The 25,372-nt window shown below is 50.0% G+C and overlaps 1 protein-coding gene across 1 annotated transcript in view; it reads left to right on the top strand.

Annotated features, from left to right (window-relative positions):
- Positions 1-25,372, top strand: part of MYO18B (myosin XVIIIB) — a 210,624-nt gene that overhangs the window by 81,883 nt on the left and 103,369 nt on the right. The window contains exons 22-28 of the mRNA XM_070474664.1: positions 2,631-2,759; positions 4,627-4,770; positions 6,452-6,541; positions 16,575-16,694; positions 16,981-17,089; positions 21,067-21,191; positions 23,221-23,375. Of these exons, the coding sequence (XP_070330765.1) occupies positions 2,631-2,759; positions 4,627-4,770; positions 6,452-6,541; positions 16,575-16,694; positions 16,981-17,089; positions 21,067-21,191; positions 23,221-23,375 (872 nt within the window). The remainder of the gene's footprint in view (positions 1-2,630; positions 2,760-4,626; positions 4,771-6,451; positions 6,542-16,574; positions 16,695-16,980; positions 17,090-21,066; positions 21,192-23,220; positions 23,376-25,372) is intronic.

Genomic DNA, 25,372 nt, shown 5'->3' on the forward strand with positions numbered 1-25,372 from the left:
ATAAAACAGGATGAATATTGAGTCATACTTGGCATTCACTAAGAAACCATCCAGAGCATGTCAAAGTCCATGTATCCTTTTGGAAGCCAGGTGTGGTGACAGACTGCCATCTTTAAGGGCAGATGCAGGTCCCATGCTTTGTCAGATTCATCGCTTCATAGATGGGAAGTCTGTGAATAGGAAAGAACAGACTGATCTGGTCCACACCCAGGCCCCACCACTGCCTCAGAGTGCAAATGTGGAGTAAGTGACTTAGTCTCTCTGAGCCTCAGTTCCCCCATCTCTAAAATGGACCCCCTACTTTCTACCTCCCAAGTCAGCTGTGGGGATCAGTACATTGTCATTTGACAGGGGTGGTCTGCATTGTTTGTGGTAGGCATTTGCCAGCAGGGGCAGGATGCTTGTCAAACAGGGTAACATTTTAATGTTTAAAGAATTGATCTCCTCTCATCTGGAAAATTACTAAGAGAGAATAGCTCATTTCTACGCAGTATTAGACAGGAGAGCCATGGCCACATTAGATGTTGAAACCTTGGCCTGCAGCACCTTGAGAGCAAAAGCAGTGTGCCTAACAGTGGCTCCCAGAGATCCCATTCAGACAGGGATGTTGGCACATTACACTCTGCTTGGGTCCGATAAGCAGATGGATCCACAAAAGTGAATAATTTAGATTTTCCTTTGTCATTCTCAGTCCCCAGTGCCTTATTGAGGCCTGTGCCGAGGGCCGTGACATTTATGAAAAAGGTGGGATTCCACATGCCGTTGGCCTCCTGGACGACGATGTGCTCTTAAAAGAGAAAAGAAAAGAAAAAAAAAATCAAGATTCTACCGAGGCAATGACTTATTCCCATTCTGTGTATGGTCGTTTCCAATTATCTTTTTAATGAAAGCTTCATACTTAATCAATAACAGTTTTGGCAGCGCCTGCTGACTTTTGTAATATACGGACTAGTGCTGTCATCACTTTGATCATTGATTTTTTTTTTTAACAGCAGCTTTTGGGACTCACTAGCTTGTGAAATTAATACAGTCATTATTGAGGCAATCTGATAGGTAATGAGTCAATCGTGTCTTTGTTTCAACGAGGCTGATTGTCTTGGCAGCCCGGCTCAAAGGAAGTGTTGTGTAAAGCGATGAGGGTTACAGAACAGAGTTGATTAGCAGCGATGGGGTGCACTAATCTCCACCTTCTCTCCGAGAAAAGGTTTGCCTCGGGGCTGGCCAAGTGGTTGGTCATGGTTACAGAAAACAGGTTTAAGGGGATGGAGACTTGACGGAGACCCTTGGTTCCACCTGGAATCAGATTACTGTTTGGCCACAAACCCCTGATGTTTGGGTACCGCGTGACCAGGAGATGAAAGCTCCTCATGCTGACGATGTGAATGGGTGCAGGAGGTGGACTCGAGGTTCCCGGACCAAGTCTCAGCTTTGCTGTTCACCAGCCACGTGAACTCAAGTTAAAATGGGACATAGGAGAAGAGCTTCTCAAAATGCTGATGCCATGCAAATGTTAATTACATTCAGTGACAACCGTGGTCTCCTCTGGAGTCAGAGAGGGAAGTAAATCCTGGTGTTACCATTTGGCAGTGGAGGCTCTGGGCAAAAACATGCCTTTTTTAGCCCTAGGTTCTCCCTCCATCAAACGTGGGGATTAGACACTGCTGGTGGTCCAGTGGGTCAGACTTCTTGCTGCCAGCGCAGGGGGCTGGGGTTGATCCCTGGTTGGGGAATTAAGATCCCACATGCCACACGGTGCAGCCAAAAAAGATGTTTTAAATGGGGGGTTTGTGGTAACTACCATCTAAGATTCTCCATGTCAAGTGTTTTGCCTGCATATCAAACATCTGGTTCAGATCCAGAACACAGGAGGGCTCCATCCATGTTAGCCGTTAATGGATAATGCCCGAGATTACCTGACAGTATCAGTGATTAAGATGTCACTCTCCAGCGGCTGGCCACCTTCGGGGCTACAAACCGCATCTGGCAAAGTAACGCATGAGACTGTGCTCAGAAAATGAACAGCATGGAAGTGTCTCTCCTTTGCCTCTGGGGAGGCGACACCAACCGCAGTGACCCCAGCGCCTTGGCCAAGGCTGGCCTGGCCCCAGAGCTTCAGGTTCACTCTGAAAACCCTCCACTGTTCCCCGCAGGCTCTCAGGGGCAGCCCTGTGGGAGCTGAGAACGCATTGATCACTTTGCCGCGGGAGCCCCCATTCGTTATTGACGAGCTGAGGCCCCGAACTGTGAACCTCCAGCTGTCTTCCGCTCGATGCTTGCGCTCCTCCTGCGGGCAGCTCCAGCCTAGCCCCATCCTCTTCTGACCGAGAAGGGCTGCCCCCACTTCCCCGCATTCTCTGCCCCTCTTTCTGAAGCAGGACCGAGGGCCCCACACCAGACCTGCTGAATTGGGACTGGTGTGTCGGCAGTCTCCAGGGGAACTCAGGCACGTTTGCTGAGGGAAAGAGGAGGCCTCAGGAGACAAAGTGCTTTGACCATTTAGAACCCCGGTCCAGGGCAGCTGCTCACGAACATCCTGGGTGGATGCAGAAGTGGGGCTGAGCTGCAGCCCTCCCATGTGAGACAGTCTGTTGCATTTGCAGAAAGTCACCTGCCGCCTTCTCTCTCTCCAGGTCTTCCTCAAGGCGGGTGTGGTGTCCAGGCTGGAGAGGCAGCGGGAAAAGCTGGTGTCTCAGAGCATCGTCCTGTTCCAGGCGGCCTGCAGGGGCTTTCTCTCTCGCCAGGGACTCAAGAAGCTGAAGGTGGGGGCGCTGAGTGTCACGTGAACCCAGCAGGGGCGTGGGATCTGGAAGAGCGTCCCCACGGTGGTCCAGGGGCTGTCATCCCTGCTTCTCACACTTGCTCTTGGGCATGAATCTCCAGTGGGATGTTGTTGGCATGCGGATCATGGTCCAGTGAGTCTGGGGTGGGCAAGGAGGTCTGCCCGCCTCCCATGCTGGTGCCCACACTCTGTCCTAGACTTAAACAGACACTTTGTAAGATGATGCAGCTGTTTCTAGCATGTTGACATGAGTTTGAGTAAACTCTGGGAGTTGGTGATGGACAGGGAGGCCTGGTGTATTGCAGTCCGTGGGGTTGCAAAGGCACGACTGAGCAACTGAACTGAACTGACATCAAATCACCACTGGTGAGAACCTTGATCAGGATGTCCAAAGGTTGTCCAAGCCCTCCTGGGTTGGAAATGATTTCAGGCTGTCCCATCTCTGAAGAACTTGGCTGCCGTGGGTCAGACAGGGCATGGGCAGGACCTATCCATGGAGGCCTTTAGGACCAGAGGTCAGGGTCGGAGTCTGCAGTCCTGAACCACTCTAGGCTACCATCCTCAGACCTCTCCAGAGACTGAGTCTCCTCTCTGCAGCCTGCATGATGGAGAACACAGCACGGCTCTGGAGGCGAATAGGAACCATGTTTGAATCTCACCTCTACCACGCAGTCGCTGAGTGGAGGCGACATGAGATAGCATGCACGTAGTGCAGGGCTGCCACGTGGTAACTGCTCAGTAATAATACCAGCTGCCACTGCCCTAGTGGTGGTCTTAATTACTGCCACCAGCACAGAGTCTTAGAGCACGTGCCCCAGCTTCTGTGAACATGTAAACTCACAAATACGTACCTGGTGAGAACAGAAAAAGGCAAGAAGATTAATAATGAAAATACTGTGAGCTGTTTCACTGGCCCGTTGTACTCAGGTTGTTTATGCCGTGGAACAATTTGAAACAGGTTAATTAAGAGCCTGGGCTCTGTCTGCAGCGACACTGCAGGGGTTCAGATCCTGACTCAACCTCTGAGAAGCTGTGTGACACTGGACGAGTGACTGTACCGCTCTGTGCCTCGGTTTTCCCATCTGTAAAATGGGGATGATAAAAACACCTACCTTTGTAGTGCGGTAGTGAGGACTGAGCTTCTGTAAGATGCTCCAGGTTGTGTCTGGCCTGTAGGAGGCACTGTGCCAGCTGAGCAAGCCTTGGCTGTTGTGATGGTGGCTTCTTACTCAGCTTGATTCCCACCTCTGATTAGAACGACCTAGGTCAGCTGTTCTCAAAGTGTGGTCCCCAGACCAGCTGCATCCACATCAGCTAGGAGTTTGTACACGATGCAGATTCCCGGGCCCTGCCCCAGGCTCACTGAATCAGACACTCTGGGCTGGAACCCAGGCATCAATGTTTTTATAAGCCCTCCTGGAGATTTGATGCACATTCAACAGTGAGAAGCATGGACTTGTGTTTAAATGCACTGAAAATAGTATCTCTTCCTTAAATATCAACCGGCAGCATCATCAGGGCCACTGCTTCTTGTGAGCAGGTTTCAGGAATTTTCCAGGAGAGTCTTGTCTTGCACGGTGACTTTTGAGCCTAATCCTCATGTGAGAGGTGACCCCATTGTATAGTATTTCTACTCCTTATCCTATTGTTATTATTAGTTATTCCAGACTAGATTGTGGCCTGATGCTGACAGCCTGACTCCATTAAAGGAAGCCTTTTTTTTTTTAAAGTTCCCTATCCCTTCCACTAAGGATAAACCGACATCCTCCACCCCCCTTGCCCCTCGCCCTCTGCCTCCTTCAGCTGAGCTGGGAAGGGCCCTCAGTCTGCACTCTCATCCCCTGCAGATTCACCGGCTGGCCGCCCGGTGCATCCAGAAGAATGTGGCTGTGTTCCTGGCGGTCAGGGATTGGCGGTGGTGGCGGCTGCTGGGCTCCCTTCGGCCCCTGCTGAGCGCCACCGTCGGAGAGGAGCAGCTCCGTGCTAAGGAGGTGGGTCCACACGGTGGGCAGGGCGATCCCCACTCCCCCCGGCCCCCTCCAGCCGCTCCCTGGTGCTCGCATCCAGACCCAGTGCCCCCAGCCCAGGATATCCCTCATCCAGGATTGCTCCACCACGAGCCCTCGCTGCCCCTTTACAGACATCCCTCTGCCCCAGCTGGCACGGCCTTCCTCCACCTGGTGCCCAGCTCCTCGGCAGGTGAGTGGGTGCCAGTCAGAGGCAGGCACTCCACCTCGGGTGTGGGAGCGTGTGCTTCCACTCCTCCCAGAGAGGTCTGCGGGCGAGTTCGTGAGCCGTTTATCTTTGTATCTCAGAGGACACTCCCTACCCTCCCTTCAACCCCGTTAGCACCCACTTGATGCAGGTAACTGTTCTGATTGTTGTTTACTTGCTCAGTCGTGTCTGACTCTTTGTGATGCCATGGACTGCAGCCCACCAGGCTCTGCTGTCCATGGGATTTTCCAGGCAAGAATACTGGAGTGGGTTGCTATTTCCTTCTCCAGGGGTTCTTTCCAACATGGGGATTGAACTCGGGTTTCCTGCCTTGGCAGGCAGATTCTTTACCACTCAGCCACCAGGGAAACTGTTCTGATTGGTTTCTGATTTATCCTGCCTGTTGTTACTTTTGGCCAAAATGAGCAAATGTAGGCATATCTTGGAGATAGTGCAGCTTCAGTTCGAGGCTGCCAAGATAAATCGGATATCACAGTGAGTCACATGAATTGGGTGACTTCCCAGGACCTATACAAGTTACATTGACACTGTACTATAGTCTGTTAAGTGTGTAATAGCATTTGGTCCCCCAAAATCTGCATACCTTAATTAAAAGACAATGCTTTTGGAAAATAGACTTGCTCACCGCAGGGTTGCCACCAACCTTCAATTTGTAAAAAATGCAGTATCTGCAGAGCCCAGCACAATGAAGCAAGGTATACATGTACACACGCGGGGGCACATGTGTGCGTTCACCCACCCACCCACACACACACACACACACACACACACACACACACAGAACTAGTGGTTTCTTTCTTACACAAAAGGTGGCATACTATAGATTCTTCTGCAACTTGCATTTTTCACTTCAAAATAGATTTTAAGAACCGTGCCACATCCATATTTTTGGATTGTCTTTAAAATTTTTAGTTGAAATATGTTTGACCTACGGCATTGTAAAGTTAAGGCATACAACATATTAATTTGCTGCATTTATGTACTGTCACGTGGGTCCCACTTTTATAGAAATCTTTCTCGTTCCCTTCTCATGGCCATGTGGTCCTCCTTGGGGTGTGCGTTTCATGGTTCACTCCACTGGCCTGCAGTGGGTGAGCATTTCAATTGCTCCTGACAGTAGTGTTGTAAACCTCATGACGACCCCCTGGCCAGAAGTGGCAACTGGGGAAGATGAAGAGCTGGGTGCCCCCTGTCACTCAGGAGGGCCCTGTCTCACTCGGGTATGCCCCGTCTCAATAAACAGTGGGCTTGTTCCAGACGCTGGTCCAGGCTTGTATGGACTGGGCTTGCCTGAGCAGAGATGATCATATTCAGAAATGGCCGTCATCACAGATCGGCTGGCTGAATCACCCACTGCATTTGCTGGCCACTCTTAACACATGTGGAACCTACACCTCCGGTCCAGAATGGCTTCTGTTACTGTGTTTGCTTTTGTAGGCGGAGCTCACAGCACTGAGGCAGAAGCTAGAGAAGTCAGAGAAGTCTCGGAATGAACTCCGGCAGAACGCAGACCTGCTGGAGAGCAAGGTACCCCCTTCTGTCCTGCTCGGGGGGAGGTCTGTTGATGGGGAAGGTGACAGTGAGCCCAGCATGGTGCTCAGTGCCTTCGAGACTCCTCAGAGTAACCCTGTGAGGTTCATGCCACTCCGCTCCCCACTTTTACAGAGGCGGAAACGCGGGCACTGGGGTATTAAGTGCCTTCCCCCATCCCCACAACCAGCAAGTGTAGAGATGGGTCTCAAAGCCATGTCATGTGGCTCCCAAGGGAAGAATTGCTTAAATCAGTCACAAAAGCACAGCTCGCAGGGGAGAACGATCACTGTGACCCCAATAAGGTGATCAACTTCTGATTGTCAGAGCATAAAATAAAGACACACCACGTACTTGAAGATGAAATTTGCAACACATGCAACTGACAGAGAGTAACCAGAATATGTAAAGAACTTCCTCAAATCAATTGGGAAAGGTAAACACTCCAGTAAAAAAGGGGGGAGGGGACAAAAATTAGAAATTGGCAGTTCTCAGCAGGGGAACTCATTTCAGGAGTTTAAATGATCAGGAATGCAAATGGCCAATAAACTCATGAAAAGATGCTCTAGTAACTAGCCATCGGAAAATGTACATTAACAGCACAACAGGTATCACTTAATGCTTGAAGTGGGCAAAATCCTAAAGTCTGATGTCGCCAAGCGCTGGCGACAGGAGTGCGCAGCAGCAGGAACTCAGGCTGCTGGTGTGGGTGTAAATTGATCTCATGGCTCTTGAACGGTCTAGCATCATCTCTGAGAGTTGAAGCTGCCTGTACCCTGTGGCCCAGCAGTCCCACTTCCAGGTTCACATACTGGAGAACCTCTCCTACAGAAATGAAACGACGAGGCGCTCACAGCAGCAGCGCGTCTCATGTTGGAGAACGTAAGCACCAGAAAGGGAGTCTGTTGACAGAATGGATGAACACATCTTGTTAGTGAAATACAGTGAAGATGAATAAAGAGATGGGCAAACTATGGCCCACAGGGCAAACCCATTTCACACCACCGGTTCTTTATAAAGTTTTATTGGCAGAGCCACACCCATTCACTTCTGTACAATCTCTGGCTGCTTTCATGCTACGAAGGCAGATTTGAGCAGTTTGTGACAGAGACTGTGTGACCTGCAAAGATTAAAAATATTTACTCTCTGGCTCTTTATAGAAGAAAAGGCCTTTCAGCCAGAGATATAAGAACCAATATGGACTGCCCTTAAAAAACAAAGTGCTGAAGAAAAAGAATTGAGTACTGTTGTCTTTTGCTGGTGAACCTAATTATAATCCCTGCTAGCCATCAACCAAACCAAGCACTATTGTCAGCATGACACCACCGCAGCCGTGCAAGCACAGGAAGCTCTGGTTTTGCTCTGGACTGAGACAGTCTCTCGCGCTGCCTCAGGACTTTGCACTGGCTGCCTCTGCCTTTCCTCCAGATTTGCACAGAGAGGGGTGCATCACACGGTTCAGATCTAGCTTCAGACTTTTCAGTCCACAGACGTCCTCCCTGACCACTTACGTAATATCACCCCCCACCTGACGTCCCTCCCCGTCACCTCCCTCTGTTTAATACCTGCGGCACTCCACCATCTGAAAGCTAGTTTGCACGCTTATCTACTTGGGGTCTGTCTCCCTCTGTTGGCCTGGAGACTTTGTAAGGACAGGGACTTTTCCTTGTCCCTGGCTGTATCCAAGGGGTCTGGTTGAAAGTCTTATCACATGGAAGGTACTCAGATACATCTGATGAACAAGGGAATGAAGAAGGGACTGAATGGGCTCCACCTGAACTTCAGCAGAACGCTGTGACGTACCAGGGCTTCCTGGAGACAGGCAGCTGGGACTAGGGTGAGCCAAGCACTCAACTAGGGGGCACGATTTAAGGGAGCCCTGAAAACCTCAGAAATCAAGATGGGGAATTCCCTGGCGGTCCACCCTCATGGTCAGGTGAGGGGCAGGGGCTCCTGGAAAGGAGGGTCTCCGGCACACCAGGGGGAGAATCTGGCCTCTCGTGGACGAGACTGTGAGGAGAGGGAATGACACCTGAATGCCTCACATTCTCCACTGAGGCTCCAGAGAGCCAGCACCTGACCCCTCTTTCTGGAAGTACCGTGAGTAGAACAGAAGCTGTCGGAGAGCTGTGGGCTGGTGGGGAATGTCGGTGGCTTCCCGGCGGAAATTCCTTCCCTTCGAGCTGACATTTTATGCAGTAATCCATCACGAGCTGTCAGGTCGGACTTGGGGGTTTGCGATGTGTCAGCGGCTGGGGGAGACTTGGAGAGAAGGAGGAGGTGAGCATTTCTAGCATCTGGAGCTCCAGCTCATGGGACACTGGAGGTAGGGGAGGGAGCCAGGCTCCTGAGGCCCAAACTACGAATGCTTGTGTCAACACCCGCAGAGTATTCTGCTTGGGCTCTTTTGTCTTTGTATCACACATGGTTGCAGAAAGCTGCATGAAGTCTTGAAAAAATAAGATAAAAATTTAAAGCTAAGAAAATCAGCAAAGGGAACCAAGAATCAAAGAATACACAAAATGAAGGAAAGAGAATATAGACCTTTCCCATTGGCCTTAGACTCACTCTCAAATCATGCCTTTGTCTGTGCTGTTCCTTCTGCCTCGAACCTCCCCCTCCACCCTCCTCACCTGGTAAATGTCTGGTCGTCCCCTCATACTTAGTTCAAATGATGCTTCCTCCAGGAAGCCTTCCTTGACGCTCTAAGGGTGGGTTGTTTCATCACTAAGTCAAGTCCAACTCTTTGCGACCCCATGGACAGTAGCCTGCCAGGCTCCTCTGTCCATGGAATTTCCCAGGCAAGAACATTGGCATGGGTTGCCATTTCCTTCTCCAGGGGATCTTCCCGACCTGGGGATTGAACCTGTGTCTCCACTTGGCAGGTGGATTCCTTAGCAGTGAGCACCTGGGAAGCCCATGGGTCCATTAGGCCCCACTATAGGCTGCTAGTGGCCCTGTGTCACAGCATTGACCAGCGCCTCCTGGTCACCTCCTGTGTCCCAGCTAGACTGCCCCGGGAGGCCTCATCACATCAGCCCCGCCCCCAGTGCAGAACAGACACCCAATGGGTGTGTGGAACTGTTAAAAATGGGTTGAAATTTTGACACAGTGCTTCCTAGCAACCAAAGCAAAAAGAAAAACAGGATATTCCATAAACATGTTGGGTCTGGGTTATAGGCACACACACCCACACACACCCCTGCTGCTTGAGCAAAGAGTAACTTTTCAGGATGTGGAGATAATTGAGAAATTAGAGAAACTTCTCCCATGAAGCCTCATTAAAAGGTCCCTGAAGGGCACTCACCTATAGTCACACGGTAAATACCGGAGGGGTCTGTAGAAATGCTTTTGGTAGTGTCACGTTAAACTACAAGTCAAGGGCGTGATGCCCTTACCACAAAGAGAATTCAGTCAGGAAGCAAAGCTGAGCTTCATCCTGGAAGCACATTTAGACGACTAAGTGTTAGGATTTCTTTTTCTTCCTCCCCAACGCCTCCTCTTCATCGTCTTCTTCCTCCTGCCTTTTAAACTCTATGTAACAGTCCAACATACAAAAAAAGTGTAAGCTGTAAGTGTGCAGCTTAATGAATTTTCACAAAGTGGACGCACCAATGCATCCAGCACCCCGAGCGCTGGTTGACCCAGTTTGCTCCCAGTTTCCCCGACCTTGTGCCGCTTTCAGCCACTGCCCTCCACCGTTAACCACCAAACGGACTCCTGACACTAAAGAATAGTTTTTACCTTGTTTCTGAACTTTACTGAAATTCATTGAATCTGTGCCTGCCTTTGTCCCTGGTTCCTTTCATTTGACATCGCTGGTGACGTGGGCGACTGTGGTTCACGGACCCCTCTGCTGTAGACTGGTCAATTACGCGCAGACCCTCGTCCTTACCTCTGCCTCTAAACGAGTATTCGACTGTTGCTATTTTTCAACTGTAAAGAACCAGCTTGCTCTGGACCTCCTGATGTGTGTCTTTTGGTACACAGATCGCACATGGCTGTTAGCACACACCAAGGCATGGGACCACTGGGTTTTAAGTTATTTCTGTGTGCAGTTTTCTTAGATGCTGCAGATAGCCCACTGCCTTGTTGGCGTCCATTTGTTCCCCAACAGCTGCGGGTGAGCCTCTGTCTGCATCACGTCTTCCCAGCACTGGGGATTGTCTGCCTTTTTCATTTAGCGACTGTGGCTGGTGTGCAGTTGTACCACCGTGTGATTTCAATGTGTGTCTTTTCACATGTTTTTGGCTATTGGGTTATCTTCTCTGACAAAGTGGCCTTTCCAGTCTTTCCTATGGCTTTTCTTGTTGACCGGTAGCGGTTCTTTATAAGCCGTGGATGTCTGGTCAGTTGTTCACTGTGGTTGACTATGTAACTAGTGTGGATCCCTTCCACTCTGTGGCTTGTCTGCGCTGATGGAGTAATTTATGGAGTGTTTTCCGAAGCCCTGCATCTCTCCAGGCCCATCAGAGGGCAAGGAAGTGGGCCAGGGCTCCAGAACTCCCACACCTGCATCCGTTACAGTAGATGTGCTGTTTGCGCTTTGATTCTGTTTTTATCGATTGTCAGATGAGTTATTTTCTTCCTTTGTACTTCGCAGGACCCAGTCAGCAGCCTCTCACACTAGGAACTGGCCGTGCATTCCTCTCTCATGTTCTAAACTGTGCGTCTTAGAATCAATGGCAGCTCAGATTTGGTGAAATGTAGCATGGTGGGGCCCCAGTAGGATTCTGATGGAGAAAGGGCTCTAATTGCTACCCTGCAGAGCTACTGTTGATTTACATTGCTGGCTTTTGCACTTGAAAGAGCATCAGAGTCACCCATGTGTGCTACGTTGCTCAGTTGTGTCCAGCTCTTTGTGACCCTGTGGGCTGCAGCCCGCCAGGCTCCTCTGTCCATGGGGTTTCCCAGGCAAGAATATGGGAGTGGGTTGCCATTTCCTCTTCCAGGGGATCTTCCCAACGCAGGGATCGAGCCCGCCTCTCTTATGTCTCCTGCATTGGCAGGCGGGTTCTTTACCACTGGCGCCACGTGGGAAGCCCTCGGAATCACCCAGAGGAGCTGTTCCCTCTGTAGCTTAACTGGCTCCATCTCTCAAGGTTGGGCCTGAGAGGGAATCTTGGGTGTCGGGGTCCCTCCGCACTTCTCCAGCAAGCCTCGAGGTGACCCTGGGGCAGAGGTTCGTGCTATGTTAGGGTTGTGGGGTTCTCCTCCTCGAACGTGTGTTAGAATCCCCAGGAGGATGGGTTAGGGTGTGAATCGTTGGATCCCAGCCTTCGAGATTCTGAGTTGGTGGCTTGGGATGGCCCTGGAGCTTTTGTAGTTCTAGTAAGTTCTCAAGTGATGCTGAACCTGCTTGTTCAGGGACCACACTTTGAGAAACGTCAAGTTACAGAATAGGCTTGAACTGTCTGCTTCTCCTCGGTTCTCCTTTCTCGGAAGGGAGCTTCTGTTGACAGTCGGGGAGCAGACACTCCTTCAGGTCTGTGCATCATGCAGCCCCCCAGCACCCTTCTCAGCGTCTGCACCCCGCCCCTCGTCTCGGCGGGGAAACAGCCACAGAAACGTGGCTGGAACATGGTGTGCCTCATCAGCGAGAATGCAGTTTGACGAGCCTTATTAAAAAGACAACATTACTGCAAAATGATTTAAGTGCTTCATTTGCAAAGGAGCCGAATAGGAGATGAGGAGCCTCTAGACGCCGACTATAAATATTCTTCAAGTGTGCAGGATCGGCCTGCATGCCCAGTGGGGTTTGCATTTCCACAGGGAAGCAGTCCAACTGGGTGGGAGCCCCAGGGAGGCTGCAGGAGCACAAGGCGGTGCCTGAGAGCGGGGTGGTGTCTTCTCTCTGGAACATGTACAGAACCTCATTTATGGCAAAAGACGGAGGCCCATGTGTACCGCTGTCTGGCCTCATTAGCCCAAGAAGTTTCACTTCTGGGTGAAGAATCGCTGAGGGAACCAGCGGGGCGCAGCAGGGACTGGAGATCTAGAGCAGACATGCATTAGCGGAGCCCTGAGCGAGGTGGCTCCCGATGGCCGTGCCTCTCCACCAGCAGGGTGGGCAAGGGGCGTGACTCCCTGGGGGCCACGTGGGCAGACGGCCCCCGAGCCGTGACCTCGCCCCAGGTCTCCTGGCACCTGGTTCTGTGCTCTAGTGCAGCGCCAGGCTTCTGTGGGGATGGGATGTTGGAGCCCCCTCGTCCCCAGGGAATGAAACAGCCTGGTTTCTTCCCTGACTCGGGATGTTAGGGTCTCTTGAGCCTTCACTGGGGGGCCACGGGGGAGGGTGTCCTCCTGGCGGATGGGGACTGCAGAGGCTCTCTGGACACTGGGCGGGCGTGTTCAAGGATGACCACGGCGGGCTGAGCCCAGGACCCGCAGAGGAAGGCATGGCAGGAAAGTCTGCTGTCTGTGCCTCCGCGCCCCCAGAGGAGAAAAGGGGCCATTGTCTCCTCTCTACCTTTTTCCTCTGCTGATGTTTTTCATTTTCTGTTTCAGTCGTTCAGTTTGAAGGGGATGGGGACTTTCTTTTGCATAGGGGTCCATAAGTCTCCCTTTGGCTGCAGTCTCGGTCTTACCTCGCCGCTGACCTGCACTCGCTGGCCATTCCCCATCACCTTCCTTAGCCACGTGTCCTGGTCTGTTCCAGAACGACCACCCCCAGGGGCCTGGGGGCAGGGGATCGAGCTGGACGGGGGATGCCAGACAGGAAACAGCATCTGGACAGAGGTCCAGCCAGGACCCCGAGTTGGGCTGCCTGGGCGGGACTGCCTCTGAGACCAATCAGCTCTGATCTGAGCAACTTGTTCCACCTCTCACAGCCACCGTATCTTGTTCTGTGTGAGCAAGCGCCAGAAACACCCTCCTCGTGAGGCTTCTGTGCCCAGGGGTCACCTGTGTGTTCACAGCGGCGGACGAGTGTGAGCTGTTTCTCATTCTAGGGCTTAAATAAACAGATCATTTTGGTTGAGAAAAGCACAGGGAGAGAGGGGAAAGGGTGCTGTTTGCTCTCTGCAGGACAGGTGGTTTGGGGTCCAGGGGTCCTCAAATCTAAGAGCCAAGGACACAGCTGGGCAAAGAATGTGGGTGCTCCACACGTGGTTTCCTTCCCTCCCCAGCAGCAGAGTCTCCGAAGGCAGGTCTGGCAGGCAGTAGGTGCTTGCATCGCGCAGGGCCGGTGACCATGACAGCCCAGGGCCCCCCGTGCGCTCGGCAGTTAAGGTCCTTCACAGCCCCGTAACCCACGGTTCCCCCGCAGTCTGGTGTCTGTGCAGGAGGCGTGGAATGTTATTTCTGTTTGACTGCGAAACGTACAGCAGATTCATTCATTTCCATCTCCGTCTCTCTGGCAGACCCTTGGAGTCGTTGTGCCTGAGTAGAAAGAGGGTTTCTGAAGATTCAGCCAAGCAGTGGATCCGGGGAGGATCCCAGAATAATTCCTGGTTAATTGGTCCTAGTGTGGTCTGCACAAGGCCGTCCTGGGTTTGCAGCCTGGCTCTCATTAAACTGGTCTTCCTTTTGCACTCACCTGCTAGCTCTGGGTGTGGTGCCCACCCCTCACCTCAAGGACAGAGCCTCTGGACCCGTGTGAAGGAAGAGGGCTTTGTGGGGATGGGAACGGTCAGAGGCTCCTGTCTCTGAGAAAAGCAGCTGTTGTTTCCTCAATTTGGAAAGATGAATTGTCCTTTGAGCTCTAGACTTGGGGTCTGCGGAATTCAAAATTAATGCATTAAATTAATTTTGTGCTCTCTTTGCTCAGGCCGATTAGCACAAATTGAATTTCATACTAAATGGTTAAGGCAGAGAGAACACTCTCCTGGTGTTTGGTATCCATGCTGATGGCAGGGATGGGGGCATTTCGGGGTGTGATCCGGGGTGCTTCTGGGGAACACTGGCCTGCAGTCGGCGCCACTGCAAGTGATCACTCTTCCAGCTTGAGTGCCTTTACGCACCCCAGTGGCTCAGGCAGTAAAGAATCCACCTGCAATGCAAGAGACCTGGGTTCGATCCCTGCTTCAGGAAGATCCTGAATGGGTCTGGCAACCCACTCCAGTGTTGTTGCCTGTAAAGTCCCAATATTCTTGCCTATAAAAACTCTTGAGAGTCCCTTGAACTGCAAGGAGATCAAACTAGGCAATTCTAAAGGAAATCAGTCCTGAATATTCACTAGAAGGAATGATGCTGAAGCTGAAACTCCAGTACTTTGGTCACCTGATGCGAAGAACTGACTCACTGGAAAAGACCCTGATGTTGGGAAAGATCAAAGGCAGGAGGAGAAGGGGACAACAGAGGATGAGGTGGTTGGATGGCATCACTGACTCGATGGACATGAGTTTGAGCAAGCTCCAGGAGATGGTGATGGACAGGGGAAGCCTGGCATGCTGGAGTCCGTGGAGTCGCAAAGAGACAGACATGACTGAGTGACTGAACTGGACTGAAAGTCCCGTGGACAGGGGAGTCTGGCAGACTGCAGTCCATGGGGTCGCAAAGAGTTGAACACCACTGAGCGACTTCCGCTTTGCTTTAAATCTGACCCACTTAGAACCAAATGAGGCTAAAATTAGGAGGTGATCCTAGTCTCTCCTATGGTGGTAACACATGAATTTTACTGTGCTGAAGAATCACCCCGGACTGTATTGAAATTCAGATTCCTGGGATGGCCAGGAGGACAGGAGACATCACCTAATTCAGAGCATTTTGTAGCTCAGGTGACCACAGCCCCAGAGAGGAAGAAGCTCGTCCCAGGTCACACAGTGCGTGAGTTGTTGTGTCTGAACTTGACCCTGCACCTTGCCTCTTGTTTTTTTCTTTTCTCCCCTCCATCTGGACTTTAACCGCTGCCTCACACAAGCATAGCCCCAGTTTCATGAGACTCTGCTGTGCGGCGTCATTTCTGCGCTTCTTGGTCATGAACTGTCCACTTGTATGTTTTTTTTTCTCACTCCACTTGGCATATCCTTGAACCCAGAAGGCTGTATTTGAAACAATAAGACCACAAAAGCACTGACTCACTTGGTGTTTCCCATTTATTTGGGGGGAAAAAAAGCCACTGCAAGTGGAATTCATTTAAAAAATAAACATTTTTTAGTTTTAACCTAAAACATGTCTGCCTCAACTCACTGAGGTGGGACCAAAAACTCAAGATCTACTTCTTCTTTAAACCACACCACTCACACACAACTACATGATTTCCAGTTTCGATTTCTTTAAAGGAGAGCAAATGGCAAAGGAATTCGAATGCAGAAGCCTACACTTTGTACTTGGAGTTTTTCCTTTATAGTTTTTGCACTTAAACCTATATGACACAATATTAAGAAGCAACTCACTTGTATTCATTGCCTCCAAAGCATTCAGCCTAGTTTTCCTGGGAACTCTTGGCAAGGTCACATCTTACAGGTTTATGTAGTAGCTAATAGAATAGGTAATTGCATAAAAGTGTGTGAGGCATAAACAGGTTGGGAGCACACACAGCGTGACCACATGGCTGAAACCTGGTAGAGGCAGGCGGGCCCCGGGGAACCATCGAGAGGTTTCCTGGCCGAGAGCATCCATGGAGAGTGGGCATCTGTGAGTGTGTGTCTTACCAAGGAAGCTTGTTGTTTGGTCAAGTGAAATGACTTCCTGAAGGATAGCTAAGGAGAGTTTCTACTCGAATAATTGTTTTTTCATTGAGCATTTACTATGTGCTTAGCACTGTGCTAAGCTCTGTGTGGATTATCACACTTAATTCTCAAAACAGTTCTCTTTGCTGTCCCCTTCCTTACTGAAGTGGAGATAACTGAGCATCAAAGAGGCATCCTGTGTGGCTCAGAGCCACACAGAGAGTGAGTGCTGGGCCAGGAATTCTAACCCCCAGGACCAGTAACATCCGACACCCGTGCTGTCAACCACCTTATTACGCTGCAGGGCTGCCTTGCGATAAGACCTAGTATCAGTGTGAGGATGGTCCCATGGAGCATGGACGGGGGGAGAAGGGTTGGCAGCCCTGACAAGTAACTCTGCCTTAACCCTCCCCCTCCAGATCGCTGAGCTGACCACAGAGCTGGCCGATGAGTGCTTCAAAGGGGACGTGGCCTGCCAGGTGCTGGAGAGTGAGCGGGCAGAGCGGCTGCGGGCCTCTCGGGAGGTCCAGGAGCTAAAGGCGAGTGGTCGGGAGCTCTGGGGATGCGAGTGCCCGAGAAGAGTGGCCGGGAGGCTCGGGCCTGCCCTTCTCTGCTCAGATCTGGGATGCACAGGCTCACTGACTCCCATGCTGGGAATCCTGGAGGACATCCGAGTCTTCTTAAGTCTTGGCCTTGGAGGTGTCCTGGGTGAGGATTGTGGGGGGGGTGGGGGTGGGGATAGGGGCCAGTCCTGGTTTGAAAGCACCTTGGGTGAGATGGCCACTGTCTTAGGTCCAGTTTGAAACCTAGAGGCTTCTCTTCCAGAGCAAGTATGAGCAAGTCCAGAAGAATCTGGGAGAAGTGGAGAAGCGGTTGGAGGAAGCCCAGCAGAAAATTCAGTTGAATGATTTAGAGAGGAGTCACACTGGAGGAGGTGAGTCCTTGGGAACCACGGAGTCAGACACTGGTGGGAAAAGCTCTCCTTTTTTTCATTCATTCATTCATTCACACATATGGAGCACTTACAATGCTCTAGATGCTGCATTAGGGGCTGAGACGTTGTCAGAGAAAACAGGAACAGATCTTGCCTTCTCAGGTGTACAGTCCAGTGGAAGAGGCAGGCATTAAACAGATAACCCAACAATATCTAAGGTAATAAATTAACAATGTGACAGGTGCTGCTTATTAATAATGCAAAGAATGATTTAAAAAATAGTGGTTCTATAGATGGGTAGTTCAGTTCAGTCTCTCAGTCGTGTCCGACTCTTTGAGACTCCATGGACTGCAACACGTCAAGCTTCCCTGTCCTTCTCCATCTCCTGCAGCTTGCTCAGACTCATGTCCATCAAGTTGGTGATGCTGTCCAACCATCTCATCCTCTGTCATCCCCTGTAGATGGGCAAGGCACCCTTATATTTAAGAATCTTTTTTATGAGTTATTTTAATATAAATTTTTGGGCTTTCCTGATAGATCAGTTGGTATAGAATCTGCCTGCAATGCAGGAGACCTGGGTTCAATCCTTGGTTTAGAGAGGTTCCCTGGAGAAGGGAAAGCTACCCACTCCAGTATTCTGGCCTGGAGAATTCCATGGACTGTATAGTCCATGCAGTCGCAAAGAGTTGGACATGATACAAGACTTTGACCTTCATAATATAAATTTTTATTAAATTCCAGTGAGCAAGGGTTATTGGAAGAGATCCTGATGCTGGGAAAGATTGAAAGCAGGAGAATGGTGCGACAGAGGTTGAGATGATTGGATGGCATCACCAACTCAATGGACATGAGTTCGAGCGAACTCCAGGAGATGGTGAAGGACAGGGAAGCCTGGTGTGTTGCAGTCCATGGGGTCACAGAGAGTCAGACACGACTGAGCAACTGAACAACAATATAAGTTTTGAGGAACTCAGTTCAGTGGTTAAGAAGTGAAAGCTATAAAATCACATTTCTGAATTTGAATCTAGACTCTGTTACTTTGGTCAAAGAAATTATCGCGCCTTGGTTTCCTCATCTTTCATATGGCTGTAGCCAGAGATGATGAATGGAAGGTGTTTAGCCACATGTATGGTACAGAATGCTGAATAGCTGTTGCTCACTTTATTATTATTTCTAGTAGCACTAATAGTGGTACCCTTATTCCTGCTCATCACCTGTGGAGCAGGGACTACTCCTGGCCCTATTTGAAAGTGATGTCAGGCACTTGGTTAGCAGTTAGAGTGAACTGCCCAGTGAGAGATGTGCTCAGTGGGGCCAGGGATTCCTGGTGGTGCCTGTCTTGGTCGCCTGGAGACACATCTCACGGCTGGATGGGCAGGAGGCATCCTTATCATCTCCTCTCCCCAGTCGGAACTAGTCAGCTGAGGAGGGTTCCCGGCATGTCTGTCAGCCTTTATAAAATGTAGACATCATTCTTCTAGTGCCCCCAGAGAATCGATGCCCTAGAAACGTCAGGGACACTCAGAGGGGCCGAGGTCAGGAGGTGGTGGAGGAGGGGAAGGCACGTTGGCTTCCTACTCCACTCCTGTCATCCTCTCATCCCAGCTACCCGCAGGGCAGGCGTTTGCCAGGGAGGTTCATCCTGAGGAGGCTGAGACTCTCGGGTACCCGAGCCCCAACAAGGTGGGGCCCACTCAGACGGAAGGGAACCTGTTTTCCCAGAACCGGCACAGGTTCCCCAGAAGAACATCAGCCCCGGTTCCATCCTGATGGTGATTTATGTCTGAACGATGCTCCCCGGCCATTTGTCTTCCTGTGCAGAGATACGGGAGTCGGCCAAGGGGGAAATGCGCTGAGCTCAGGAGCACATTAGTCACAGTGCTGCGCAGGCTTTCAGCTCAGGACACTTATTCCAGGAAGCCAATCCACAAATATTTTGTTTTTGATTATCAAAGTAGTACATACTCATTATAGAAAATGTCTAAGACATAGGAAAGTTGAAAGAAGCAATAAAACACTTTAATCACACCACTGCAGTGCCGCCATAACCTCCCCTATGGATCAAGCTGGAGTAGAAATTATTGAAAATATATATGTTTTCTCACTATGCATGGTGAAATCTTTAAAGAGAACCTTTCATGGAATGTAATCAGCACTGAGCTGGACTCTGGGGCGAGGGTTGTAGAAGAATTTTAGTTGGGCCTTGCTGTCCAGAAACTTGCAATGTCAGTGGGAGGTCAGGGAAGCCCAGGAAAATGGTACTGGAAAATGGAGGGCTCCCTGATGTGTATGTGAAGAATGGCGCCCACGGGGAAGGAGGCTGGAGGCGGAACTCGGCCTGGAGGAGTGGGGCAGGTCCTCGGCTCTCTGTGGCGCCCACACCCCTCTCTGGAGCGCAGAGCACACGGGCCACCCCAGAAATCCTTTCTGCTGCCCTTTCCTTTTTGAAGCTGTGCCATTTGCCAATTGAGATTTTTTTTTCCTGGTGGAGACATAGGATTCCTTTCCTACCATGTTATCATTTACCCTGATGGAAATTTGAAGAAGCTTTAACTTTTTACAGTTATATCATCCTTCTGTTTGGGTTAGTTATGTGAGAATCACCCCCGACAAGACCTCAGTCCTGCCATCCATCTGTCCATCCATCCATTCACTCACCCAGCCACCTCTGCAGTGAAAGTTATGGAGCATTTATTGATATACTAGGCATTATAGTAAGTCCTGTGGATGTGGATACAGTCGTGAACAAAACAGAGTTTGCTTCCCTCATGAGTTTGAATCCTCTTCTGAACTTCCTTAAGTTCCTTTATAAGAGTCCTGGTCATGCTTCGTTTAAGCTGACTTTACACGTTTGTCTCCACAAGTGGATTCTTCTGGAAGATAGAATGATTTCTTATTCATGATCTCTTGTGCCTGGTATGGAGTAGTGTGAGTATTTGGTTGGATGGAAGGTAGATGGAAAAATGGATGATGGATGGATGGATGGATGATGGATGGATGGATAGATGATGGATAGGTGGATGGATGGATAGATGATGGGTGGATGATGGATAGAGGGATGTTGGTTGGATGAATGGATGATGGATGGATGATAGGTGGGTAGATGGATGGGTGATGGGTGGATGGGAGATGGATGGATGGTGGGTGGATGATGGATAGATGGATGATGGAAGGATGGATGTTGGGAGGATGGATGGATGGATGAATGGATGGGTGATGTTTGGATGGATGATGGATGGATGGCCTGTATCTTAAACTGTCCATTTGTACAATGTTTTCCATGTCTCTATTACCTTAAATGTTACTCTTTTATTCAGTCAGAAAATAAGCTATTGCAACCTAGTGTGCCTGTTCTATTCAGTGAGTTTTCATCTCTACCAGCAAATGACTTTTTTTTTTTGAGAATTTTACCAAATCAAGGGATTGTTCAGTTATTACACAGAGACGTGCTGTGACCAGTATCTCTGTTGCTCTTCACATAGTAGGCACTTTAATTATTGCTCATTGACTTGTTAATTAATTCAACCATCACTGGTGATGTACCCTGTCACCCAATGCAGATGGCCAGCTGGTAAACTTGTTTTACCACACAGGGGAAACTTCCATGTGTAGGGGACCCTTCTGAGGGTGTGGAGAACCCACAAATGTATAAAACAGCTCCTCTACCCTCAAACATTATGGAATTCCCATAGGGTGAATGTATATGCACACATGTAGGGAAATTGAGCACTGTAAATGACCAAGCTTAAAACAGTGAGTGGTAAGTAATGTCCAACACCTGGAGGTAGTCAAGGAAGGATGCCTGGAGGAAGTGGTGTTAAGCTTGGACTTAATGTGGGATTTCCAGATCCTACGCCTAGGGTTGAACATCAGGAATTCTGTTAACACTGTGAAATTGTGCACAAAGAGCTAAGGATGGGAGGGAACTACCCTGTTCACCGAGTGTCCTAACGGGTCTCTCTGACTCTCTTAAACAGCAGATGAGTGGCAGATGCGCTTCGACTGTGCTCAGATGGAGAACGAGTTCCTCAGGAAGCGTCTCCAACAGTCGGAGGAGAGACTGGAGTCGGAGCTGGCATCTAGGAATGAGCTGGAGCAGAAGGTAAAGGGGGAAGATAGTCTGGGTCATCAAGGTCACAGAAATAGGGCAGGGTCTCACCTCCCTCTTCGAGGTGTTGACTGAACCCAAAAGGGAGAGAGGGCATCACCTGTTTCACGTGTTTCCACCTCCACTGACGTCACACACGCAGGTTGCTGTGGGATGTGGGCAGTCGGTCTCCTCTTTGTCACAGTGTCTGTCAAGGTCTAGCTTGTTTTCTAGTTGAGTTGTTTGTTTTCTGATTTTCTTGTATATTTTGGATAATTTCTTTATCAAGTATATCTTTTGCAAATGTTTTCTTCCTGTCATTTTTCATTCTTTTGACTGTGTCTTTTGCAGAGTGGAAATGTTTAGTTTTAATAAAATCCAGCTTATAAATTCTCTCTTTCATGGGCCATGCCTCTGGTCTTATATCTAAAAAGTCATTGCCAAATCCAAGGTCATCAAGGTTTTCTACTATGTTATCTTCCAGGAGCTTTATAGTTTTGCATTTTATATTTACATCTGTGATCCATTTTGAGTTAATTTTTGTGTAAAATCTGTGTCTAATTTTTTTTTTTTTTGCTTGTAAATAACCAGTTGTTTCAGCAACACTTGTCAAAAAGCCCTCACTATATAGCATTTTCCCCTTTAGAAAGGATCGACCAACGGTATTTCTGTGGGTCTGTTTCTGGACTCTGTTCTGTTCCATTGTGCTGTTTTTTTTTCCCCTCCTTCAAGAAAGGCTTATTCTTTCTTACCTCTCTGCATATGTTCTCTCCTTTTCCTTGAACACTCTCTTCCCTACCTAAATATCTCCAACAAACATTACAATCTAAGCTTAAATATTCTCCCCCCCAGGAAGTCTTCCCTGACACAGATTGGGGGGGGGGTTGCCCGTGATTTATTTCCCTAGATATAAGCCTCATTATGCTGTATTGTTATTATCTGCTTACTTCTTGGTGTCCCCCAGTAGAGGTAAGCACCGTAAAAGTTGAGGTCGTATTTCCTGGCCCATTATTATTTATGTATCTCCTCACTGTGAGCAAAAAGTATCATGAAGTCATCCTGCGGAAGTGGGCCAGGGTGAGATCTCGTGGGATTTTATAAACAGCAGATGTGAGGCTCCCTGGTGATGGTTTTAGCGGTCACTTTCAAGGTGGACGTTGTATCGTGATCCTCAGGAGACAACCAGGCTGTAGATAACCAGCCAAGGGACAGCCGACCAGGAACAGCCCAGCTCTTTCATAACAAATCATCAAGTCGGGTCAGCCTCCCCAAGGAAGGAGGGATATTCATGCTACATTAAAAAGTAATAAAACTGCAACCTTTTTCTGAGCAGCGGAATATAAGAAAACATCCCATTTGCCTTCAAATACTGAATTTAGAATTACAGGCTTCATTAACTCGGTGTTTTGCTTATTTAAAGCAATTCTTTAATGAGCCCATTTCTTCAAAGTGAGTGTGCCAAGTCGCCCTCTCTCCCAGATCTAAACTAGGACGTTTGGGAGGGTGTTTCCTGGAGGAAGATGCGAGAGCCGTGGCTTTTCTGTTTGTTTGCAGCCGCGTGCGTTCCTATGTGAGTCAGTCCATCTAAAGTGCCATTCACTGCCCTGCCCTGGAGAGCCCGTCCCGGGGGTCTCCTGGTCAGAATTCCTCTGAACTGTTCTGGCTGCTTCCCAGCTGGTCCACACACATGTCCCAGATGAGGCAGCCGACGGGGGTATCAATTATACATGGTCCTCCAGGGGCTGTCGAGTTGGGCAGGGCATGTTCAGAATCCGCTGGCCGGAAGAGTATTGAGGAAAATTAAAATCCCTCAGAGAATTATAGACGCCCCTCCCTCCCCCCATATTCCCCCTGAGCAAAGTGAAGCCCAGAGAAATAGCTGCCCACACTGGTGCAGGTGGCAAGCGGTCAGGACCAGGTCTCCCGGCCCAGAGCCTCATCCCTTCCTCTCAGACTCACACTGGGAGTGGCAGCTGCTTCGGCTGGGAAGTAGGGGGCCCGTCCAGTGCCCATGGGGGGCTGACTCCTTCTGCTCCTCCCACAGCTGAGGGAGCTGCAGAGGGCCTACGAGGAGGCCCAGAGGGCGGCCCAGCAGCTCAAGAGGAGGTGCCACCTTCTGACCTGCGACCTGGAGGACACGCGCTTCCTGCTGGAGAGCCAGCAGAGTCGGAGCCACGACTTGGAGAGGAAGCAGAAGAAGTGAGTCGTGACCTGCGGGCTCGGGTGGGCTGCCTGGGTGCTGGGTTCTCCGGATTCTCTCTGGAAGCCCATCGCTCCAGTCAGGGCTCTTCATCCCCGGAGCTCAGCCTCCCTGTTCTGCCGTAACCCTCCCCATCCCTTCCCATCCCTCCCCACACGTTGCTATTTGGTTCTCCCAAGAATGCAGCAAGAAATCGTTCTTCTCTGTTATCCAGTCTCAGCTCTATCGCCAGCTGCCCACGTAAGCTTGGGGGGCTATCTTGGCCTCTCTGGGCCTCAGCAGCGCCACTGAAAGTGAAGGGTTTGCTGTGGAGGCAGAGTCGGCCTAGCCTGCTGGGTAGGGATCCAGTGCTGCTTCAAGTCCCAGCTGTGCCACTTTTCCAGTTGTGTGACCTTGGACAAGTTCTTCAGCCCTTCTCGGCTGATTCCGTTCCTCAGGTGGAGCGCCCTCTTGTGGTGAAGCTAGATGATGCAGTTGGTAGATCCCGCCATGGACTAGGGTCTGGTTCCCATCCCCACTGGTGAAAATGGGGAGGCGGCCAAAAACTTGAGTCACTGCCCTTTCCATTTAAAGTTTAGACTCTCAGCTCATGTGAGAAGTTCTGGCAGGATCTGGGCTCTGCATGAATAAGATGCCAGTCTTGAATCCGCACACTGCTTCAGGCGCTTGCTTTCCCCAAGGGTGGAGCCTAGATTGGCGCTCAGTTCTCTCTCACAAGCCTCTGTACGTGGAACCTCATATCCTGGGATGCCTTCATCCCTGGACTCCTTGGCTGTGTCTGAGTTCTTCAGCTCACCTGGTGAGGGTAACGCTGTGCAGGGGCCCTGTTCTGAGCCAGACAAGCCCTACTGGAGACTTCCTAGGAGGCGAATAGATGAAACTTAGCTTCTTTTAGAAGGTCCCAGTTGAAAACACAGAAAAACCTTGCTCTGTGCCAGGACGTGGTTTTTGCCAAGAACGCCTTTTTTCCAAGAGATAGCCAGCCGAATTGCATTTTCATGGGAGTGGTACCGGTTTTGAATTTGATCTGCATTAAATATTGTTTCTCTCATTTATCTTTGAGCTTTCCTGAACTGGCTTCTTCATTAAAAAAAAAATTTCTTTGGGGGGTTATTAGTATGCCTCCCCAGATGAGAGAAGTTTGTTATTTTCTGGCTCGTAGCTGACTCCTGTTTCCTTTTCCACCTTCCCATGCATGCTCTGGCTACACCTGTCCTTGCGGCAGGGAAAATGGCTTAGTCCCACCTCGATCGTTTTGTCTGTGACCTTGTCAGGTAACACTACCTCTCTGAGCCAGACAGTGACTGATGTTTTAGAGCTGTCCTCGAACTTAAGCAGACCACCTGGTGCTAAAGACTGGCTCCGACAGATGCCGTCTGTAAATCGAGAGTTGGAACTCCATCATGGCGAAGGTTTCTGCCGGCTGTGACAATCCTGGCCCTTATCTGTGGGTTCTATCCTGTTCTGAGAGCCCTTGGGAGGATTTTAGCTTCCTGATGAGTGGCAGGGGGGCTCTGCCCTTGGAGTTTATGCAGCCAGAAAAGTCCATCTCTGGTGTTTGCCGTGACCACCCACCTTGCACAGAATCCTTCATTCCAGATAATGGCCCCTGGAGAGTTCCCATTTCACCGTACTTGCATCTCTTCTTAAAGCTCACCTACCCTGTGATGCAGAAGGACTCCTCTACTCCCTGCTCATCTCTTGGCAGAAGTTAGCTTATGTTTTGATGCTAATTGCAAATAGTAACCATTACCTTTCTAGGTGGATTAGCATTTTAGCTGGCAGCCCATGAGCAGGTAGAAGTCTCTCATGGTGGAAATTCAGGTAGCATGCCTGTAGTGAGGGAGAGATGGAGAAGTTAGCCATACTTCCTCACACCTCTTCATGTTTAATCAAAGGGTCGATGCAGCGCCTCCGTAGTTGGCTGGGCTCTGGGTGGAGGGATGTCTCCATGCTGTTGAGGTTCCCTGCCCCTACCTTGGCCTCTCAGTTCAGA

This window comes from Odocoileus virginianus, chromosome 12, assembly GCF_023699985.2.
Source record: "Odocoileus virginianus isolate 20LAN1187 ecotype Illinois chromosome 12, Ovbor_1.2, whole genome shotgun sequence".
Lineage (NCBI taxonomy): Eukaryota > Metazoa > Chordata > Mammalia > Artiodactyla > Cervidae > Odocoileus > Odocoileus virginianus.